This window comes from Daucus carota, chromosome 5 (genome assembly GCF_001625215.2).
Source record: "Daucus carota subsp. sativus chromosome 5, DH1 v3.0, whole genome shotgun sequence".
Taxonomy (NCBI): domain Eukaryota; kingdom Viridiplantae; phylum Streptophyta; class Magnoliopsida; order Apiales; family Apiaceae; genus Daucus; species Daucus carota.
Window position 1 is genome coordinate 44,289,543 of NC_030385.2, and position 20,428 is coordinate 44,309,970.

The 20,428-nt window shown below is 36.8% G+C and overlaps 4 protein-coding genes across 4 annotated transcripts; all 4 read right to left on the reverse strand.

The window, feature by feature from the left end:
* Positions 1 to 1,597: 1,597 nt before the first annotated feature.
* LOC135152707 (vegetative cell wall protein gp1-like) lies at positions 1,598 to 3,179 on the reverse strand. Its single transcript, XM_064093755.1, has 3 exons — positions 3,032 to 3,179; positions 2,183 to 2,953; positions 1,598 to 1,955 (listed from the first exon to the last, which is right to left on the reverse strand). Exons 1-3 carry the CDS (start codon positions 3,066 to 3,068, stop codon positions 1,807 to 1,809), a joined length of 957 nt encoding a protein of 318 aa, XP_063949825.1. The 5' UTR covers positions 3,069 to 3,179; the 3' UTR covers positions 1,598 to 1,806.
* A 901-nt stretch (positions 3,180 to 4,080) lies between these two features.
* LOC108222953 (low-temperature-induced cysteine proteinase) lies at positions 4,081 to 7,074 on the reverse strand. The gene is made up of 5 exons (XM_017396948.2): positions 6,473 to 7,074; positions 5,581 to 5,816; positions 5,354 to 5,494; positions 4,598 to 5,056; positions 4,081 to 4,504 (listed from the first exon to the last, which is right to left on the reverse strand). Exons 1-5 carry the CDS (start codon positions 6,948 to 6,950, stop codon positions 4,406 to 4,408), a joined length of 1,413 nt encoding a protein of 470 aa, XP_017252437.1. The 5' UTR covers positions 6,951 to 7,074; the 3' UTR covers positions 4,081 to 4,405.
* Positions 7,075 to 13,111: 6,037 nt separating this feature from the next.
* On the reverse strand, positions 13,112 to 16,593 carry LOC108222952 (putative leucine-rich repeat receptor-like serine/threonine-protein kinase At2g24130). Its single transcript, XM_017396946.2, has 2 exons — positions 13,835 to 16,593; positions 13,112 to 13,716 (listed from the first exon to the last, which is right to left on the reverse strand). Exons 1-2 carry the CDS (start codon positions 16,395 to 16,397, stop codon positions 13,328 to 13,330), a joined length of 2,952 nt encoding a protein of 983 aa, XP_017252435.1. The 5' UTR covers positions 16,398 to 16,593; the 3' UTR covers positions 13,112 to 13,327.
* A 2,071-nt stretch (positions 16,594 to 18,664) lies between these two features.
* Positions 18,665 to 20,247, reverse strand: LOC108222954 (vegetative cell wall protein gp1). The gene is made up of 3 exons (XM_017396949.2): positions 20,100 to 20,247; positions 19,251 to 20,021; positions 18,665 to 19,022 (listed from the first exon to the last, which is right to left on the reverse strand). Exons 1-3 carry the CDS (start codon positions 20,134 to 20,136, stop codon positions 18,874 to 18,876), a joined length of 957 nt encoding a protein of 318 aa, XP_017252438.1. The 5' UTR covers positions 20,137 to 20,247; the 3' UTR covers positions 18,665 to 18,873.
* Between the last annotated feature and the right edge of the window lie 181 nt (positions 20,248 to 20,428).

Below are 20,428 nucleotides of genomic sequence, written 5' to 3' on the forward strand. Positions count from 1 at the left end.
ATGTTTCCCTCTCTCGTTCTATGGAGAACACATTTCATTCGACGTTAAAAGTCAGAACAAGAAGAATGACAAAGATACAGAGGCACATAACGAAAATAAAAGTTTGACATTTTTTATAGCCACCCGGGACACAGACACGAAAGTGCCTAATGTTTCCATACAAGGTCTGAATGCAAACCGTTGACCCTGTAGGCTAACAAATTACCCGTATGGAGCGCGGACTATAACATTAAAAAGGCATACATGAAGAGAAGCATTATAAAGATGTCCCAGACAAAGGCACTATAATATCAACTTGTGCCTTAAACTTTGATATTTGAAGGTTTAGACTGGGAGTTGCAGACTCTGCAATGCACTAGTGCTTAGAGACTAAAAAGTAATATATCTGTATTAAAAATGTGAATAGTGTTATTGCGCCTAAAAGGCTAAAAGAGTTTATTCACAGGACTTGGCATCAAAATCAAATCATTGACTTGGATATTAAAGAAAAATATCTGTTTGCTGCATAAGTCTTCTTTTTTTGCTAATTCATTGCTGCATATTTCTGATACCACTTGCATTTGTTTTCGAGTGATAAGGACGTTCTTGAATCTTTTTACAGGAGACCTCAACATATTATACAGCTGAGCTTCATAATATGAACACATATTATCTTGCTCTTTTCTTCTTCTTTTTGCCAATTTCCACACTCACTTAAATGTCTTGTCTTTGACAAGATTCGAACTCTTGACATCTCATAAGAGGGGTGAGGGCGATGCGAGTAGACCAATAGGTCACTGGCCGTGCCTAGTAATATGATTCATTACTAAGGTCAAAATATTTTTACAGAACTTGACAATGTATAATTGCAAGTAAAATGCTATCTTCATCAACTTGTCATTCCATTCAACCTTGAAGGCATAAGTATTACTTCTATTACATTAAGATTATAGAAGAACCGCTTAACAGAACTTAATTCATTCGAATCAAAACTGATCCTGCAATCACAACAAATTAAAATTGTTTGGCGGGCTTATTGACCCGACTTTAAGTCATTTTTGATTTTAAGCTGAAAAATAAGTTAGAGGCTTATTTTAAGTTAAAAATAAGTCAAAAACTCACTTAAATTCACATGTTGGTTAGATGTACTTTTTCAAAGAACTTATACTTTTTATATAATTTTTTAATGAAAATTAATTTTAATTAATACTCAAACAAGTAACCAGTAAAATTTATTTTTATTATCATATTTATATTAAGTCATTAGTCACTATAATATAAAATTACCCAAAAATAAAATTTAAACGACTTACGTGTAATTTTAAGATCAACCACACGGGATCAATATTTTTTTATTTTTTTTAAAGTTCATCCGACTGTTTGTTTTGTACCCTAACACATTCTTGTTAAAAGAGGAGATGATGAAAATACTGTCAGCCTGGTAGTTAGTTAGGAAATTGTTACAGATTAGTTACAAGTTGTGGTCATTGTAGCCTGGCATGTTATTTTGGACGTATTGTAATTGTTTCATCAGTGTAGATTCTTCATTCCTCTCTCTCTCCGGTTCTCTCACAAATTCACAAATTGTATCACAATTGTGAAAATTAAACAAAAATTTGCAGGAAAAAATATGTAAATATTCTTTTTCTCATAATACATATGCTGTACCATAAAGCTCAAATGCAACCGTTAATCACAATCAAAATTGAACATTCAAATTTTCAAAAATTTTCTTTTTATTGTAATGAGAAAAATCAAATACTGATGTTACATTGCAAAGAATTTGACATGAGTACATTCGTGGTCTTGAAATGTAAGTTGGACATGCTAGTATGGCGGTGGTGGATAAGCACCGGGAGGTGGTGGATAAACTCCTGCAGGTTGTTGAAAGAGTCCTGGAAATGGATTGTTCTGAGGCGCAGATGCTTGTGGTGGCGCGAGTCCTGGAAATGGACTTGGTGGATACGGTGATGAAACTGCAAAAAAAAAAATCACGACACTTTGTTATAATTCGGTACTAAAAATTCACTAGACTAATTATACTTAAAATTTCTAGCAAGCAAGATTCATGTAAGTTTAAGTAATTAAGATCACTTTGAGACCTACTAAAAATAGAAGATTAATAAGATTAATTAATAGGGGTGTATTCAACTGGGATTTTAATGGATTATTGGTAAAGCGGAATGTGTTTGTGTTGTGATACCTGGTGGATAAGGAGTCGGGGCCTGAGCAGGGGGGTACGCTGAGTAGCCCTGAGCTGCAGGATTATAAGGTTGTTGCGGAGGATATGCAGATGACTGATCAGGGGGACGAGGGTAAGGCGTTGGAGGATACTGTGGTGCTGAGTTTGGAGGATATTGTGCAGCCGTGTTATTAGGGGGGTAAGGTGCTGCTGGATTAGGAGGATAAGGCACTGGCGCGTTAGGATTAGTGTGGTACGGTGCTGAATTAGGAGGATACTGTGCAGCTGCATTAGGGTCCTGATACGGTGCTGTGGGATTGGGAGGACCGTATGGTGCTGCTGAGTTTGGAGGATACGAGGACGGATAAGCAGGATTAGGAGGAGGGGGGTTATTAGGCGCGTATAGTGATGCTGAATTTTGAGGATACGGGGATGGATAAGCAGGATTAGGAGGGTTATTAGGCGCGTATTGTGATGCAGGAGGCTGAGTCGTATAATGTGGAAACTGAGCTACTCCTGGATTATTCGAGGGAGGCATTGCAGCATAAGGTGTGGCTGCAGGCGCTGCAGCATAAGGCATAGATGCATTAGGCTGCTGGTACGGCTGTGCTGTAGGCGTTGGCGTGGTCGAATAAGTAGGATTCGCTTGGGTAGGAGGAGACGGATTTTGTGTCGTCGGGTAACCAGCCGGGGCAGGTGCATAAGGAGCCGAGGGTTTCACAGTCGAAAGCGCTGCATTCGGTGTTGCATAAGCCGATCCTGAACCACTAGACGAATCCGTCTTCTGTGAACCTGGCAAAAACCCGAAAAATTTAACAAAACATTTTATCGCATAACAATCACGAGTCAGGGACCGGGAAGACTAATTACCTTGATTAGCAGAAGCTGAAATTGGCGCTCCTACCATGACTGGAATTGTTAGCTTGATTAGTTGATAACTAGAAACTCATATATAGAACTTGCGATGAAGTTGACTTGTAAAAAAGTCGTCGTTCCAGGGCAATGACGCGGGGATCAAAATAATGTTACCAATTCAACACTTGGTTTAACATAAGATACTCACAACTTGGTCTGGTTGTCATGTGGAGTATAGTTGACTAATTAGAGTTTCCATTACAGAAGAGCACCATACATTGCTATTATGTCTTCTTCTTAGTTGAATAACGCCTCAATTTTTTGGCTGTAGCATTGCCCTGTTTTTCTCCATCTCGTATTCTTTGTTTTTATATTAAACATCTGAATAACCGGTATGGGTTGGTGGACGAGAATTTTATTAATATTTTAGTGAGCAAGAATCGAATTCACGATCTCAAACGATATAGGATGAGTATTTACCCCTAAGCTCATTGAACGAGTATCACGAATAAAAATTTTGACTACAATGATTGTCTTATAGATCAAAAGTCTGATGGATTCGCAATTTATTCTAGTTATAAACAAACTCAGACTGAACCAGCTCTCAGCGACTTAGGCTTGGTTGGTTCCGTTAATGACTTGAATTACTATGAATTTCATAATCGAATACAGCAGGCTGAGTTCACAGTTGCAATCTATTCAAGTTCTTTATATGTATAAGAAGCAGATGTTATATCAGTAATGTGATGCTAACCTTCATGCTTTAGCTGCTGAAAGAGCCAGTGAATTTGCTTGAACAATTTCCGCTTGAAATTGTTTGACAGATGAGCTGAAACAACTGAAAGAGTTAAAGAGGAGCATTTTGAACCACTTCTTTTAACGACTGAAATATGACAACAATCTCCGAAGCCATTTCATAGTGCCATAATTCATGAACTCCTCGGTTCATTGAATCAGGTGCACTCGATTCTCAGATGTTGATAATGAATGATCGTATACTTTACACAATTTATCAGTTACCATGTTTTCATGCAAGAGCATAGAGGGGAACAAGTATTACGACGTAACTGAACAATATAATGCTCTTTTTTCATTAAAATCAGAAAAACATAATGGTGAATGCCTTTCAATTTACATCAATATTGATATGGTACCCTGTCTTTTTTGAATTTCATCATGAAAGGAATATGGTTCTTATTCTACAGAATAATAATAGGACTAGAACATCGAAACTTGAAGTGCAATGCTAAAACAGGCAAGGCATTATTTACAAATCTGCAGATGGTAGCAATCGAGCAATTGACAGTGTATCTGTCACGGTTGATCTAGAGACATTTGATCAAATTCAGTTTTCTTGCCAGTTGCAGCATCCAGCCATTTTCATCAGCTTCACGAAGCACTGACCTTCCTTCCTTTGTTGTCAAGACGTCGGATAGGTGTGGCAGGAGTGCGTCTCAGTGCCTTCACTCCCAGAGGACTGTTGGTGCTCTGTTACAGCATGCAACAATGTGTGAACAAACAAATAAAGCCGGGGCAAAAATAGAATGTGTATCAAATGTAAAAAGAACGCAATTAAATTACCATTGAGCAAGTGCCAGAGTAAACATGGCAGACAGGATAGTCATGTGGACAGCAACTATAGCCATCATCGCAGCAGGAAGCAGCCTCAAGCGGGCAGCAACCCCAATAGAAACATTGCTTCCCAAAGGTGTACAAGCAGCAGCAAGTGGTGTGGGCTGGGCAACTGGTGTAAGCATCACAGACGTTGTCCGGGAGGGATGGGGAGGGTGGGGAGGGAGGAGTAGGACCAGGATTTGGGGGGTTATCGCCATTCTTAACAGGATAAGATGGTTCAATGGTTATTCCACATAGCCCTGATGACTTGCCCACATTGCGCTGCATCTTCAGGTAACCTGCTTCTCCCCATGCTGCACCCCATGAATTCCTAACTATCCAGTAATCCATACCTTCTTCACTCCCATACCCGACAACTACCACACCATGATCCACCGCTGTCCCACACTTGCCGGTAAATATGCCCTGAAGCCATCATAAAAGGATTAACAGAATAACTCAGTGCCTCAGTGTGATTAAAAGCAGAACTAAAGTTGCGTTCACTTGGATGGAATGGAATGAAATTTGTAGTCTAAATTGGAAATGATTAGAAAAAATGTCTATAAATTTCATTCCTTTAATCATTCCATTCCAACTATTTGAACTAGAAATCTACTCGATGCATAATACAGTTGAGGTATAGGGTTTCCACATACATAAGGACAAGCAAGGCCTAACTTACACAAGTAATGTGAAAAAGAGTTAGAAGATAGAAGCTCTTACTGAAACATATAATTGGAAATCCATGCCACCTGCTTCAATGGCAACGCTGATGGGCTGGTTAGCTGCAGCCTTTTGCAGCGCCTTCTCATCGTATACTGGAACATCTTCATAGGAATCAATGGTCACAACCTTAGCGTTTTTCTGCAGAGAAAAGTAACATTTTTGATAAACTGAAACATATATTATGTGTGTAAATTACTAAATGTTGACATATACTGATTACAGACCTTGTTTTGGTTGCAGGTACCATCCCTGCCGGTGTATGGATAATCCAGGTCAGAATCAATACCACCATTTTTGATGATGAAGTTAAAGGCATAATCCATGAGCCCCCCTTCGCAACCCTCATTGTATGATCTGTCGCAATCCACCAGCTCTTGTTCGGACAGGGTGATCAGCTCACCAGTAGTTATCTGATTTATACCTTCAACCGCACCAATCGCAGAGAAGGCCCAACAACTCCCTTCAATTTGGACATTCAAGTTATTAGTGAATCTTAATTAAGCTAATGATCATGCTGAGAAGATCAAGTCATCAAATTGCAGTCATATTTAGCTAGCTTATGTTAGTCATCGTCTGAAGCTCCATGTTTTAAATTCTTAGCAATAACAAAGTGTAATCAACTGAAACAACTTGACTTTATCTTAGTCAGATCTACCAGTCCGGTTAGACTGCACAACAGATATAACAGTTACTCCTACAAATTTTAGTAAATTGTTAACATAATATGCCAGAAAAGGATTTGTAAACGGTCTAATTTGCATACTAAAACGAAAACAAAGAGAAAATCAAAAAGTATAAAAGAACAACAGATAAAACTATGTACTGCTATAACAGAATAATCTCTACGAGGGTTCGTTGATAGCATGGTCATGGACCACTCCATGATCGGATCAGATCTCCGCTCCATACCACAAAATTAATAATAACGTAACACAAATTATAAGACAGGGGAGGAGAACTAGTGGTCAGTATTTTCTGTTCATGTTTAAACAGATAAGTCATTCTCCTTTTCCTAAAAACCCGTCACTTAACACAGTAACAGAGCTCGGAGACCGAAGTTTTAGGAGAACTGATAACGTAACAAAAAAACACGCATTTAAATCAAGGTAAGCTCACCACAACTGCCCTGATCTTTGACAGCAGCCACAGCACCTTTCTCCCTCCAATCAATAGAATCAGGCAATTCCTCACCCTCAACCGGAGCATACCGATCACTCGGCCCTTTCGACAACTTAGGCCTGGACTCTCTGCTCTTAGTTCCCAAATACTTGGCCCTGTACTCCTCATTCGTGAGATCAGCAAACCTGTTCAGACCAAGCTCATAGCTCCTGTCAGGATCCGCGTTATGGTTGTCAATGTAGCGCAAATTATCCTTAAAAATCTGGAACCTGGTTTCCTTTTCCCCCAGGGCATTGTATGACTTGCCGTGCTTGACAAGCCAGGAATTGTACATGGTCATGACCTCATCGTCGGTCCTGATGAGGCTGTTAGTGTGAGTTTGGTCGTAGTTGATGATAGACATGTCGGAAGCTAAGGCTGAGATAAAGAAGGACAGGGAGAGGAAGAGTAACAGATTGTTTGAGGATGTCTTCATGGTTGTGTCTGGAGAGGAGATTGAGAAGATGGGAGCAGAGGAAGTGGTAAGAGGAGAGTGTTATCCTGTTCCTGTAGGAATGTAAGTACGTAGTTTATATAAGGCCTGTGGATAGGATGATCCAACTATATTGGATAGGTAGTCCATGTTTGACATAAATATTGAAAAAAAATTCATCCGATATAAATAAGATTCGAATTCCCGATATTCGAAAGAGAGACAGGAGAAATATTATTAAACAAAATCAATCAAAATCTTATTCTCCTACAAATTATTAAATACGAAAATTAATAAGAATAGATCCGAGATTGATCCTGCAAGACTAGACGAGGTCTATTCGACGGGGTTGGAGTTAAGAATTTATTTTTAAACTTGTCTGAAACCCGTCATGAGCCTTAACGAGAGGTGTGATGTGGAGCTGAGTGATGACATCTAGAGCGTGAGTGATGTAATATAATATTAAACTTTTTTATTTTATATTATATACGTGTATTTAGTGATTTGTATTCGATCATCAACCATTTACATATATATCAGAAAATTATTAGAATCCACGAAAAATAGGAATCTATATGGTTTCAAGAATTAAGAATTTTTATACGGGTGGAAGGGATTGAAGGAGGTAACGAATTACTTATACGAATAAGATTAAGAAGAAGAAAAAGTCGGTGGGGCCTGCTAGGGCTACAGCCATTATGTGAGTCTGTGAGATAGGTTGGAATGGGCGCAGATGCGGGTCAAAATTGAAGAATGGTAAGTATAATGTAGCAATACACTATGTATGTACTCTTGTTACTCAGAATATAAGTGTCCGAAATTGAGCCACCGGAACACTTCACTCTAGATATTTTCACTATCGGTACAATTTGGGTTTGCTACATGGGCATTTTTGGCAAATGACCACGTAATACGCACCATTCTTTTTGAGAAAACAAACAAAATAAAAAATGCTCGATAACGATAGGGATAGCAAAATAATCCGATCCGACAGATATCCGATCCGAAACCCGAATTTTTGGATATACCGAACCCGATTTTTTGGATTTGGATTTGGATTTGGATTTGATTTTTGTACCCGAAATTTTTTGGATTTGGATATGGATATGACCTCTACCGATCCGAAACTCGATCCGAAACCCGAAACCCTATCCGAACCCGATCCGAACCCGAAACCCGGAAAAAAACCCGAATATTATATATATATATATATATATATATATATATATAAAATAATTTAATATGAATGTGTGTGTGTGTGTGTCTATATATATAACATATGTCATTTAATTTTTTTTTATGAATGTAATTTAATAATCTCAATATCAATAGATTAGATTAAAGGAATAAAAGATTCTATTTAAGACAAATACTTCATTAATAATATATTGTATAAAATATATTGTATATTGGTAATAATGAAAATTAATGTGGTTTAAGTTTATATTATTCTAATTTAAACAAATAGAATCCCATCCAATAATCCTAATTTTGAAAAAAAATACTTAATTATCATAGTTTAGACATGTTTATAATTTTTTATTTTTAAATATCTTGTAAGATATCTGGTTGAAACCCGAATCCGATCCGAAACCCGAAAAAACCCGACGGATTGGATTTGGATTTTACATTTTAATATCCAAACCCGAACCCGATCCGAACCGAAATATAACGGATTGGATATGGATTTCAAGAAACCCGACCCGATCCGACCCGATTGCCATCCCTAGATAACGATGAGTGACCTCAGCTCTATTTCAATCTGAATTTAAAAAAAAATCCAAAATAAGATTCACTGATTTTATAGACATTTCTGATGTAAATTTCTGATGTAAATGAAATGACATTTAAAATAAAAGTGAATTAATTAATTGTTTTTGTTTTATCTAAAGGTGGTCAATTTTATGGGTTTTTGCTTCTCTGCATTGGATTGCGTACTGAAAGGGGCCACGTCTGCGTTGTAAAATTGGCCTTGCAAATCTTTATGGAGTTGGAAACTAGATGGATATACACACTTTCTCTATCTTCGCTGGTTGGGATCATCACTAGAGTTTGGTATGTCGCTTTTTGTCTCGCGTCATCTAGCCAAAAAATCTATGTCGTTTAATAAGGAAAATATATACTCTTTCAATAAAAAAATATAAATATATGAAATAATAGTTTCTGAACTTCTTGTTATTCATAAATTATTATTAAGTTGTTTCCATCAATTTTCATTAGTGAAAAATCTCATTTTAGGAATCCTATAGGATAATAATATTACAACGACATTTGCTGGATGACAATTGACAAATATCGCTACTAGCCTACTACGTGTGAATCTCGCAATTAGAAGAAAGCAGTGATACATTTTTCTACGCTATCATGTGTGGAACTAAGCTCAGAAGCGTATACTGAGAAGTCACATAAACGAAATTATCGTAATTAATTTTTTGATTTGAGACGCAAAATTGTACTCGATTTTGGACAATAAATTTATGGCAACGTTCTGATCATTCAACTTGATGGGCGTAGTCGGTTCATTAATGTGAGGTAGTTGTAACAAGACGCTGCTTCATGTGAAGAAGATTGGTTAGGTGAATTTGCGAATGATGTTTGGTGGAAAATTTATCACAAAAAATTTATATCATATTTCATTCACGAACAAAGTACTATATCTTATATATATACACGAGGGGTGAGAAATTATTTTTATCTTTTGAAATAATAAGAAAATTTATTTTTATTGATTTAAACAAATTATAAACACAAATAAATATATGAAAATCTGGGAAATATTTCTAGAATAAACACAAAATATATTTTCATAGAATATATTTTTTAGAGTTCAAACAAACACACGAGATGACGAGAGTAAGAAAACATTTTCCAGAAATATATTTCTGATTAACAAACAAACGGAGCCTAAATATCGGGGGGAAATATACCACTGCACGTTGCCACATTCCACACATTTCACTTTATATTACAAATTGGGCTAAAACAAAATTGAAACTGCAGAAGCCTAAGTTCAAAAAAAAGGTCATCATACTGCATATTTATATTATCGATTGAGCTAAAACAAAACTGAAACTGCAGAAGTCCAAGTTTGAATACTCTAGTTCAATAATTGGGCTTGTCTACGGTCCTGCGTAGGCTGATGACCCAACCCAAAACTTTCATTTGTGTCTGCACAAGAAGCATTTTGCATTTTGTTTAGGAGCGCTCGGCAAATAAATAAGGGTCCACTAGCCGGCACGCCTACCCAACATCTCTTATACAATACAGTACTATATAATTTTGTATTTTTGTTATCATTACATTAATATCCGAAGATTAAAATTATAATATTTTTCTTATATATTTCTTTTCTTAATTGGATGAGTAAAAAGTTTATCTATTATGAGTAAAAATAACATACATAATAGATAGTTTAGAAAAGCGGATGTTAAAAAAAAATAATATGGACCATCTGATATATTGCCTATCATATATGTGGCATGACCATGACTCAACAAATAATATGGATGTAGATACATGTAAATTTGGATTGTATTTCTTAAAATATGACATTAAATTGAAAATAATAAATAATCCAACTTTTTATGATTAATTTTTGCTAGTCCTTCGATAAAAATATTATAATTTATTAGTACAATATCAGTTATTATATTACTTTTTGTTTTAAAATATATAAACATTTTATTTGTTTTTGGGGATTTTCGTGAAAAGAACAAATCAATTTCCGGTTCGATTCAGAAATAAGTTCAATATCTGTTTAAAGATCGAAACAGAAAAATTGATAAATTAAAATTTGGATGATAAGTTTAAGATACTACATTATCATAACAGCAAAATTTAAATTTAAATTCTGAACTGCAAAATCGCACTTATTTTTAGTGCACGGCAGACTTGCTCGTTGCTCCTATCACCTGACTTCTCAAACTTCCTACCACGAATGGGTAAATTTTCGAACCGAGGCCATGTGATGTGAATTTCCGAACCTAGCACTCCAGTCCAGTCGGTCCTCTGTTTTCATCTTTAGATTTCCTAGATTTCATTCTGTTTCCTGAATTTGAAATGAACAAAACAACTCCTTTAACTTAATCATGACATTTACATATCCGTCAAAATATTTGACTTTTAAATAATAAATTAAGATATCAGTTCAATTCACTAATGTGACTAATGTGAAAGTCTTGTGATACAAAAAAGTTAAGGTACCAATTTGTTTTTGACAAAGAAAAACACCCATAATTAGCCTTGTTTCTTTTTAATTTTCTAAATTATATAACTGATTTACTGATCAGATCACACAATAAGATTTGGTGATGGTTAGAAATAACAACTTATTTTTAAAGAATTACTTTTTTTTTGAAAAAAGTCCTTATTTTTATTAAATATCGAGGGGCCGTTTGGGTGAGCTTAAAATAAGTGCTTTTTGCTTAAAATAAAAAAATGAAGTAGAAGTCAGAATCAAGTTAAGACTTATAAGTGATTAAACTGTTTGGCAAATAAGCAGAAGTCCTGAAACAAAAGCTAGTAATCCTAACTTTTTTTAAGTGCTTCTCTACTTTTTACACAAACGGTACAAATAAGTGCTTATAACTTATAAGCCGATAAGTTGGCTTATATATGCCAGCCAAACACCACCTGAATATAAAACATTTTTTTGATATTCATATTCATATATATATTCAAAAAAATTAAGTTCTTAAATTAAGAAAAATAAATGGTCCCGAACAGTGCCTTAATAATTTCGAGAGCAAGCTGTGTGTGTTGCCAGGGCGGACGCACGTGAAGTTAAGAGGGTGCCCAGGAACCCACTTGGCCTGGGCTTAAAGAATAACTTATAATAAATGTTGTTCTGGAACTCATTGAAATTTTAACAAGGAACCCATTTAATCACTTACCCAATTCGATATGAGTAAAAAAGTAAAGTACACATTCCAACATAATTCAATCTGTCTCAAATTCTCAACTCACTGTCTCAGTCTCTACCTTCTCGATCTCCTCTGCGGCTCTGCCCAACTACCTTACTTCTTGATCATTGATGAATCAATTTATTCCACAACTAGATTAATTTAAAAATATTTCTCCTGTTAATGTATTTTGTACTATTTACAATTAATTTACGTCGTTTTATTTTAACATTTATATTAGAAACCCACTATAATAAATTCCTGGGTCCGCCACTGTGTGTTGCAGTGTGGGTGCCTAATGTCGATACGAGGTTTTGACATACTGATCCAGCCATCCGGGACGTGCTAGTTTATATGGCAGCCGGTAGCCGGTAAACTACAGGTAGATGGGTCCCACAAACACACCTTCCTTCTTAAAAGCTGTTGCAAGGTCAACTCCGCGGCCCATCACTAACCATTCATTTAAAGTAAACTTGACGTTACATTATTTTCTGTTTGACTTTCTGTCTGTTTGCTCCTCTCTTTCAACGTTACTTCTGCACCCGCTAATATTGTAAAATTATGATTTCCTGGAATATAAATTATAAAAAAATGTTTTAGTACAGATAATATATTTAGTATTGGTTCGTTATAGAGTTTGGACAAATAATTTTTTGTTTAAAGCAGAGGAGTGGATTAAAAGTGAAAAAGAAAAAATTAATAAAATATTTAAAAAAGTAATAGGAACTCTGATAGAAAAATTAACATTCTCAAAAATATTTTTACCTATTTACAAAAACGGGTTGAGGAAAACAAAAATAAAAAATAGAGCTTATACTTCTTCAATTCAAAACAAACAAGCCCATACTTTGAAAATAAATATATATGGGGTATCTCTCACTTAAGAATTAAAGAAATATATTCTAATGATTCCTTTCTTATATTCAATAATTATATTGAACGATTAGATTCAAGCCCACATAGCCAGTATTTATGCAAAAAATCTTGCATCCTCAATATGTTTCAGATAATTCAAGCCCACATAGCCAGTATTTATGCAAAAAATCTTTCTTCCATGATGTAACTTTAAGGCCTACGGCTCAAGTTGAGTTGTGGTCCAGCATCTGTTAATGCATATACACTATAATATTACTGAATCCCTTCTGTTACTAATCTTCTTTAAAAGGAAGATGATAATGACTTCATTTATACTTAATTCCTACAATTAGCTAGTGCTTAATCTTATGATAAAGGTGGATTTAGTGAGTTGGGTTGCCAGACCTTCCACTAGCTGCTATATATCTCATACTATTTATATAGAAAGTAAACTGGCAAGGAAATAAACCAGCAACATGTCATGATTAGTTTCTTGAATTGTAATGTATCCTAAAATATCCCCCTAATCCGCAACATAATAAGCAATTAATTACATATTTATCCGAATATGTTTGTAAATCTCAAAATACTAAATAAACATTACTGACATCAGATCAGAAACTGTTATGTACTTTTCGTAGACCCAGATTTTTCTGAAGGACCTGATAGATATTGCTTCAGCCGAGCCATTTCATGAGCCACATCATCCATAGTTGGCCTAATCAACGGACTGTATTGAGTGCACATGAGTCCTAACTCGATCAACTCCAACAGCACATCGCACCATAGTCTGTTTGAAGGCACCACAGAACCATGAGGCGCGTACCTTAGAAGAGCTTGTTCAAGAACTGGCTCAATCTTGCAAGGGTATTGACTCTTAACCCATTCATGCAAATTTGATCCTTCTTGAAATATTGAGTCTGTAGGACGCTTTCCTGTCACAGATTCTAACAAGAGAACTCCATAACTGTAAACATCTCCTTCTGTCGAAGCTTGCATGCCCATGCCATATTCTGCCAAGATAATATAATTTCTCATCAACAGAGTTCAATAAGTCAAGCACCATCATTCTGCCACAACATTATCTACAAACTTCAAATTATAGTACTATTTAGCCTTATGTGTACTTACCGGGAGCCATATAACCGAGGGAACCACAAAGCAATCCATCTGTAGAGATACACAAAGCAGAATCATTGGCACAGACACTGCCCTGATCACTCTCTTTTACCAGTTTCGCGATGCCAAAATCACTCACCAAAGCTGTCATGTCATGGTCTAGAAGAATGTTGCTTGGTTTAAGATCACAGTGGACTACTTTAACCGGAGAGTAATGATGCAGATAGGCCAAACCTTCAGCTACATCACTGCAAATATTTACTAACTGAACCAAGTCCAATCTGTGGTTCCACGAACAGCTCGGATACAAGTAGTTCTCAAGGCTACCATTTGGCATAAGTGGTAGAACAATAGCCTTGAAATCTGGCCTGCTGCATGTTGTGATGATCTTGATCAAATTCCTGTGTCTTGTCCTCTTTAGAATTTGGCATTCTCTTCTAAAGCACTTCCCAGACAATTCCCCAGCTGTTTTTGTGTTGATTACTTTCACCGCTATTTTTGTGTCATCTTCAAATATTCCCTTGTAGACATGTCCAAATTGACCTGACCCAATTACGCATGCATTGCTGAATCCACCCGTGGCTTCGATGAGTTGCTCATAAGAGATTTTTGGGTGTTTGTGTTCATTTCCTTCATGTTCTTCTTCAAGCATTTCTGGACAGGTGGAAGTTGCTAATTTTCTTTTAAAATTTAACTTCAGTGCTAGACGATACCCCAAAATGCCCAAGATGAGAATGACAAAAACTGAACTGATCACAGCAGGCAAAATTATAGCACCGTAAATTCTCTTCCTTGAACAGCTGTGCATGCCTTTTATGGAGCCACAAATATGGGGATTTCCCATAAAAGAATCAAAGGGCAGCCCTGAAAATGCCCCTCTATTTAGTACCACCCCGGAGAAGTTGTTAAAGGAGAATTTCATTTCCTTCAGAGTAGAAGACGCCTGCAGAGATTCAGGTAGCTCCCCACTTAAGTTATTAGAGGACAAATCAAGTCCTATAAGGTAAGGGAGTTTCCCAAGTGATTCTGGTAAAGAGCTTTCCAAGGCATTACTCGAAAGATTAAGGTACTCTAGGGCAATGCAGCTTCCAATTTGTGGAGGGATTGTCCCAGAAAGTTTGTTTGACGAAATGTCAATTGCTAGAACCATATCCATTTTACCCAACTCTCCTGGTATTGGCCCATGCAAGTTGTTCGCAGACAAGTTCAAGTACAACTTCAAGCTACTCAGCCCGGCTACTTCCTTTGGAATTACCCCAGATATACTGTTATGAGAAAGGTCTAGTTTCTCTAAGTTGATGCAATTTCCAAGGCTTGGTGGTATGGTCCCTGATAGCTGGTTCTCATACAGCAAGAGACTCCGTACCTGAGTAAGATTTGCAAAACTATCCGGTATTGAACCTGAAAGTCGGTTCCTTGACAAATCAAGAAGGCCCAAGTGAGGAATATCACCAAAAGCAGATGGAATATCACCAGAGAGCTTATTATTTGACAGATAAAGCCTCTCAAGTCTTTTCATTTGACACAGTTCGCGTGGGATTGAACCGGTTATAAGGTTACCAGACAAGTTTAGAAGTGTGAGGTTGAAAAGTTTAGAAATGTCAGGAGGAATGGAGCCAAAAATGAGATTATTTTCGAGATGCAATTGTACAAGGCAAGTTGGGAGATCACCAATAATAGAAGGTATCTCACCACCAAGATTATTGCCAGCCAACTCAAGTTCTTGCAAGTTTGAGGAATTCATTAAATAGGAGAAAAAGGTACTGAGGTTAGTGTTACCATTGTGACTTGAGAAGTTGTTATATGATAAATAAAGGAACTGTAGCAATGGCATTTTCTGTACAATCTCAGAAGGTAAGTTTCCATGTAATGCATTCGATTCCAAATCCAGCCATTCGAGTTTTGAAGAGTTTGAAAGAGCTGGAGGGACTTGACCTACAAGTTGATTGGACCAAAGCAGAAGAAACCTTAGCTGTCTAAGCTGACATTGATTGTTCATACGAATCTCGCCACTGATAGAGTTGTTGGATAAGTCCAAGTATTCCAAAGAAGATGTGGCATTACACAGAAGAGATTTTGGGATTTCACCGCTGAGACGGTTACTCCCTAAATCAAGATATACCAAGTCACCAAGAGAACCTAGCTCTCTGGGGATTGTACCTTCGAGAAGATTTGTAGATAAGCTCAACTCTTTGAGATGGAAAAGTGAACCAATCTCAGCTGGAATATGGCCTTCAAAGAAGTTCTTGGACAAATCAAGAATTTTCAAGTAAGAAAGCTTGGAAATGGCTGGTGAAATAGTGCCTCTGAGTGAAAGGCCACTAAGGTCAAGACTTAACACTCTTGTTTTATTGACATTGCAGCCAATACCTGACCAGTTGCATACTTGAAACTTGGAAGAATTCCAATTTTCAAGAGAATTGTTTGGATCATAAACGACCCTGGATTTGAACGAAAGAAGTGAAGCTTCATCATTTAGTATCTGAGAAGAATTAACTTCTCCGGACACAATAAAGAATGCCATGAACAAGAAAAGAGAGTTGAACATGCAATAAGACTCCATATGCATATACATGATCAATGCAAGTTTTTCTTCTTCTATTAAGAGATAATCTATGAGAGAGATTATGGTAAAAATATATGAGAGAGAGAGAGAGAGAGGGACAGATTATAGTAGAATTAAGATGCACCAGGAAGCGTTTTATGATCAAGAAAAAGCTAGCTAGCTAGAGATTGCAGTGCAAGGATGAAACCGTGCACTTCAAAAATAATTAAAATTCTTTTTTGTGCCTAACTGCCATTGAAGTATTGAACTTCACTTTGGCGCCTTAGTTGTTTGACTATGACATTTGCCAATGAGAACTGTGAACGTGTGAATAACACAACAGATAATCAAGCATATTAACTTGATTTGATTAAGCCTTGTGTGAAGACGTTTCCATGTCATTAGGCCTAACTAATTCACTTAGTCCTTAATCATCACCAGGTGCAGATTGTATTTAAATTGCTTGTGGGATATGATTTCATGTCATCGTTCCTAGCTAGCTAGTGGATGATGAGTCGGTAAGCTGGAGATAATCTAGGTTGTAATCTAATTAAGCACGCTTGGTGCCAGAAGTTTCTTTAATTTGGTAGGCAAGACTGCAAGATGTATTTAAGTTTATGCATCCTCTAAACCAATTACAAACAAACCGTTACACTAACAAAATCAACATTCATGACACGACTTATGACATATTCATGTCATGTTTCCCTCTCTCGTTCTATGGAGAACACATTTCATTCGACGTTAAAAGTCAGAACAAGAAGAATGACAAAGATACAGAGGCACATAACGAAAATAAAAGTTTGACATTTTTTATAGCCACCCGGGACACAGACACGAAAGTGCCTAATGTTTCCATACAAGGTCTGAATGCAAACCGTTGACCCTGTAGGCTAACAAATTACCCGTATGGAGCGCGGACTATAACATTAAAAAGGCATACATGAAGAGAAGCATTATAAAGATGTCCCAGACAAAGGCACTATAATATCAACTTGTGCCTTAAACTTTGATATTTGAAGGTTTAGACTGGGAGTTGCAGACTCTGCAATGCACTAGTGCTTAGAGACTAAAAAGTAATATATCTGTATTAAAAATGTGAATAGTGTTATTGCGCCTAAAAGGCTAAAAGAGTTTATTCACAGGACTTGGCATCAAAATCAAATCATTGACTTGGATATTAAAGAAAAATATCTGTTTGCTGCATAAGTCTTCTTTTTTTGCTAATTCATTGCTGCATATTTCTGATACCACTTGCATTTGTTTTCGAGTGATAAGGACGTTCTTGAATCTTTTTACAGGAGACCTCAACATATTATACAGCTGAGCTTCATAATATGAACACATATTATCTTGCTCTTTTCTTCTTCTTTTTGCCAATTTCCACACTCACTTAAATGTCTTGTCTTTGACAAGATTCGAACTCTTGACATCTCATAAGAGGGGTGAGGGCGATGCGAGTAGACCAATAGGTCACTGGCCGTGCCTAGTAATATGATTCATTACTAAGGTCAAAATATTTTTACAGAACTTGACAATGTATAATTGCAAGTAAAATGCTATCTTCATCAACTTGTCATTCCATTCAACCTTGAAGGCATAAGTATTACTTCTATTACATTAAGATTATAGAAGAACCGCTTAACAGAACTTAATTCATTCGAATCAAAACTGATCCTGCAATCACAACAAATTAAAATTGTTTGGCGGGCTTATTGACCCGACTTTAAGTCATTTTTGATTTTAAGCTGAAAAATAAGTTAGAGGCTTATTTTAAGTTAAAAATAAGTCAAAAACTCACTTAAATTCACATGTTGGTTAGATGTACTTTTTCAAAGAACTTATACTTTTTATATAATTTTTTAATGAAAATTAATTTTAATTAATACTCAAACAAGTAACCAGTAAAATTTATTTTTATTATCATATTTATATTAAGTCATTAGTCACTATAATATAAAATTACCCAAAAATAAAATTTAAACGACTTACGTGTAATTTTAAGATCAACCACACGGGATCAATATTTTTTTATTTTTTTTAAAGTTCATCCGACTGTTTGTTTTGTACCCTAACACATTCTTGTTAAAAGAGGAGATGATGAAAATACTGTCAGCCTGGTAGTTAGTTAGGAAATTGTTACAGATTAGTTACAAGTTGTGGTCATTGTAGCCTGGCATGTTATTTTGGACGTATTGTAATTGTTTCATCAGTGTAGATTCTTCATTCCTCTCTCTCTCCGGTTCTCTCACAAATTCACAAATTGTATCACAATTGTGAAAATTAAACAAAAATTTGCAGGAAAAAATATGTAAATATTCTTTTTCTCATAATACATATGCTGTACCATAAAGCTCAAATGCAACCGTTAATCACAATCAAAATTGAACATTCAAATTTTCAAAAATTTTCTTTTTATTGTAATGAGAAAAATCAAATACTGATGTTACATTGCAAAGAATTTGACATGAGTACATTCGTGGTCTTGAAATGTAAGTTGGACATGCTAGTATGGCGGTGGTGGATAAGCACCGGGAGGTGGTGGATAAACTCCTGCAGGTTGTTGAAAGAGTCCTGGAAATGGATTGTTCTGAGGCGCAGATGCTTGTGGTGGCGCGAGTCCTGGAAATGGACTTGGTGGATACGGTGATGAAACTGCAAAAAAAAAAAATCACGACACTTTGTTATAATTCGGTACTAAAAATTCACTAGACTAATTATACTTAAAATTTCTAGCAAGCAAGATTCATGTAAGTTTAAGTAATTAAGATCACTTTGAGACCTACTAAAAATAGAAGATTAATAAGATTAATTAATAGGGGTGTATTCAACTGGGATTTTAATGGATTATTGGTAAAGCGGAATGTGTTTGTGTTGTGATACCTGGTGGATAAGGAGTCGGGGCCTGAGCAGGGGGGTACGCTGAGTAGCCCTGAGCTGCAGGATTATAAGGTTGTTGCGGAGGATATGCAGATGACTGATCAGGGGGACGAGGGTAAGGCGTTGGAGGATACTGTGGTGCTGAGTTTGGAGGATATTGTGCAGCCGTGTTATTAGGGGGGTAAGGTGCTGCTGGATTAGGAGGATAAGGCACTGGCGCGTTAGGATTAGTGTGGTACGGTGCTGAATTAGGAGGATACTGTGCAGCTGCATTAGGGTCCTGATACGGTGCTGTGGGATTGGGAGGACCGTATGGTGCTGCTGAGTTTGGAGGATACGAGGACGGATAAGCAGGATTAGGAGGAGGGGGGTTATTAGGCGCGTATAGTGATGCTGAATTTTGAGGATACGGGGATGGATAAGCAGGATTAGGAGGGTTATTAGGCGCGTATTGTGATGCAGGAGGCTGAGTCGTATAATGTGGAAACTGAGCTACTCCTGGATTATTCGAGGGAGGCATTGCAGCATAAGGTGTGGCTGCAGGCGCTGCAGCATAAGGCATAGATGCATTAGGCTGCTGGTACGGCTGTGCTGTAGGCGTTGGCGTGGTCGAATAAGTAGGATTCGCTTGGGTAGGAGGAGACGGATTTTGTGTCGTCGGGTAACCAGCCGGGGCAGGTGCATAAGGAGCCGAGGGTTTCACAGTCGAAAGCGCTGCATTCGGTGTTGCATAAGCCGATCCTGAACCACTAGACGAATCCGTCTTCTGTGAACCTGGCAAAAACCCGAAAAATTTAACAAAACATTTTATCGCATAACAATCACGAGTCAGGGACCGGGAAGACTAATTACCTTGATTAGCAGAAGCTGAAATTGGCGCTCCTACCATGACTGGAATTGTTAGCTTGATTAGTTGATAACTAGAAACTCATATATAGAACTTGCGATGAAGTTGACTTGTAAAAAAGTCGTCGTTCCAGGGCAATGACGCGGGGATCAAAATAATGTTACCAATTCAACACTTGGTTTAACATAAGATACTCACAACTTGGTCTGGTTGTCATGTGGAGTATAGTTGACTAATTAGAGTTTCCATTACAGAAGAGCACCATACATTGCTATTATGTCTTCTTCTTAGTTGAATAACGCCTCAATTTTTTGGCTGTAGCATTGCCCTGTTT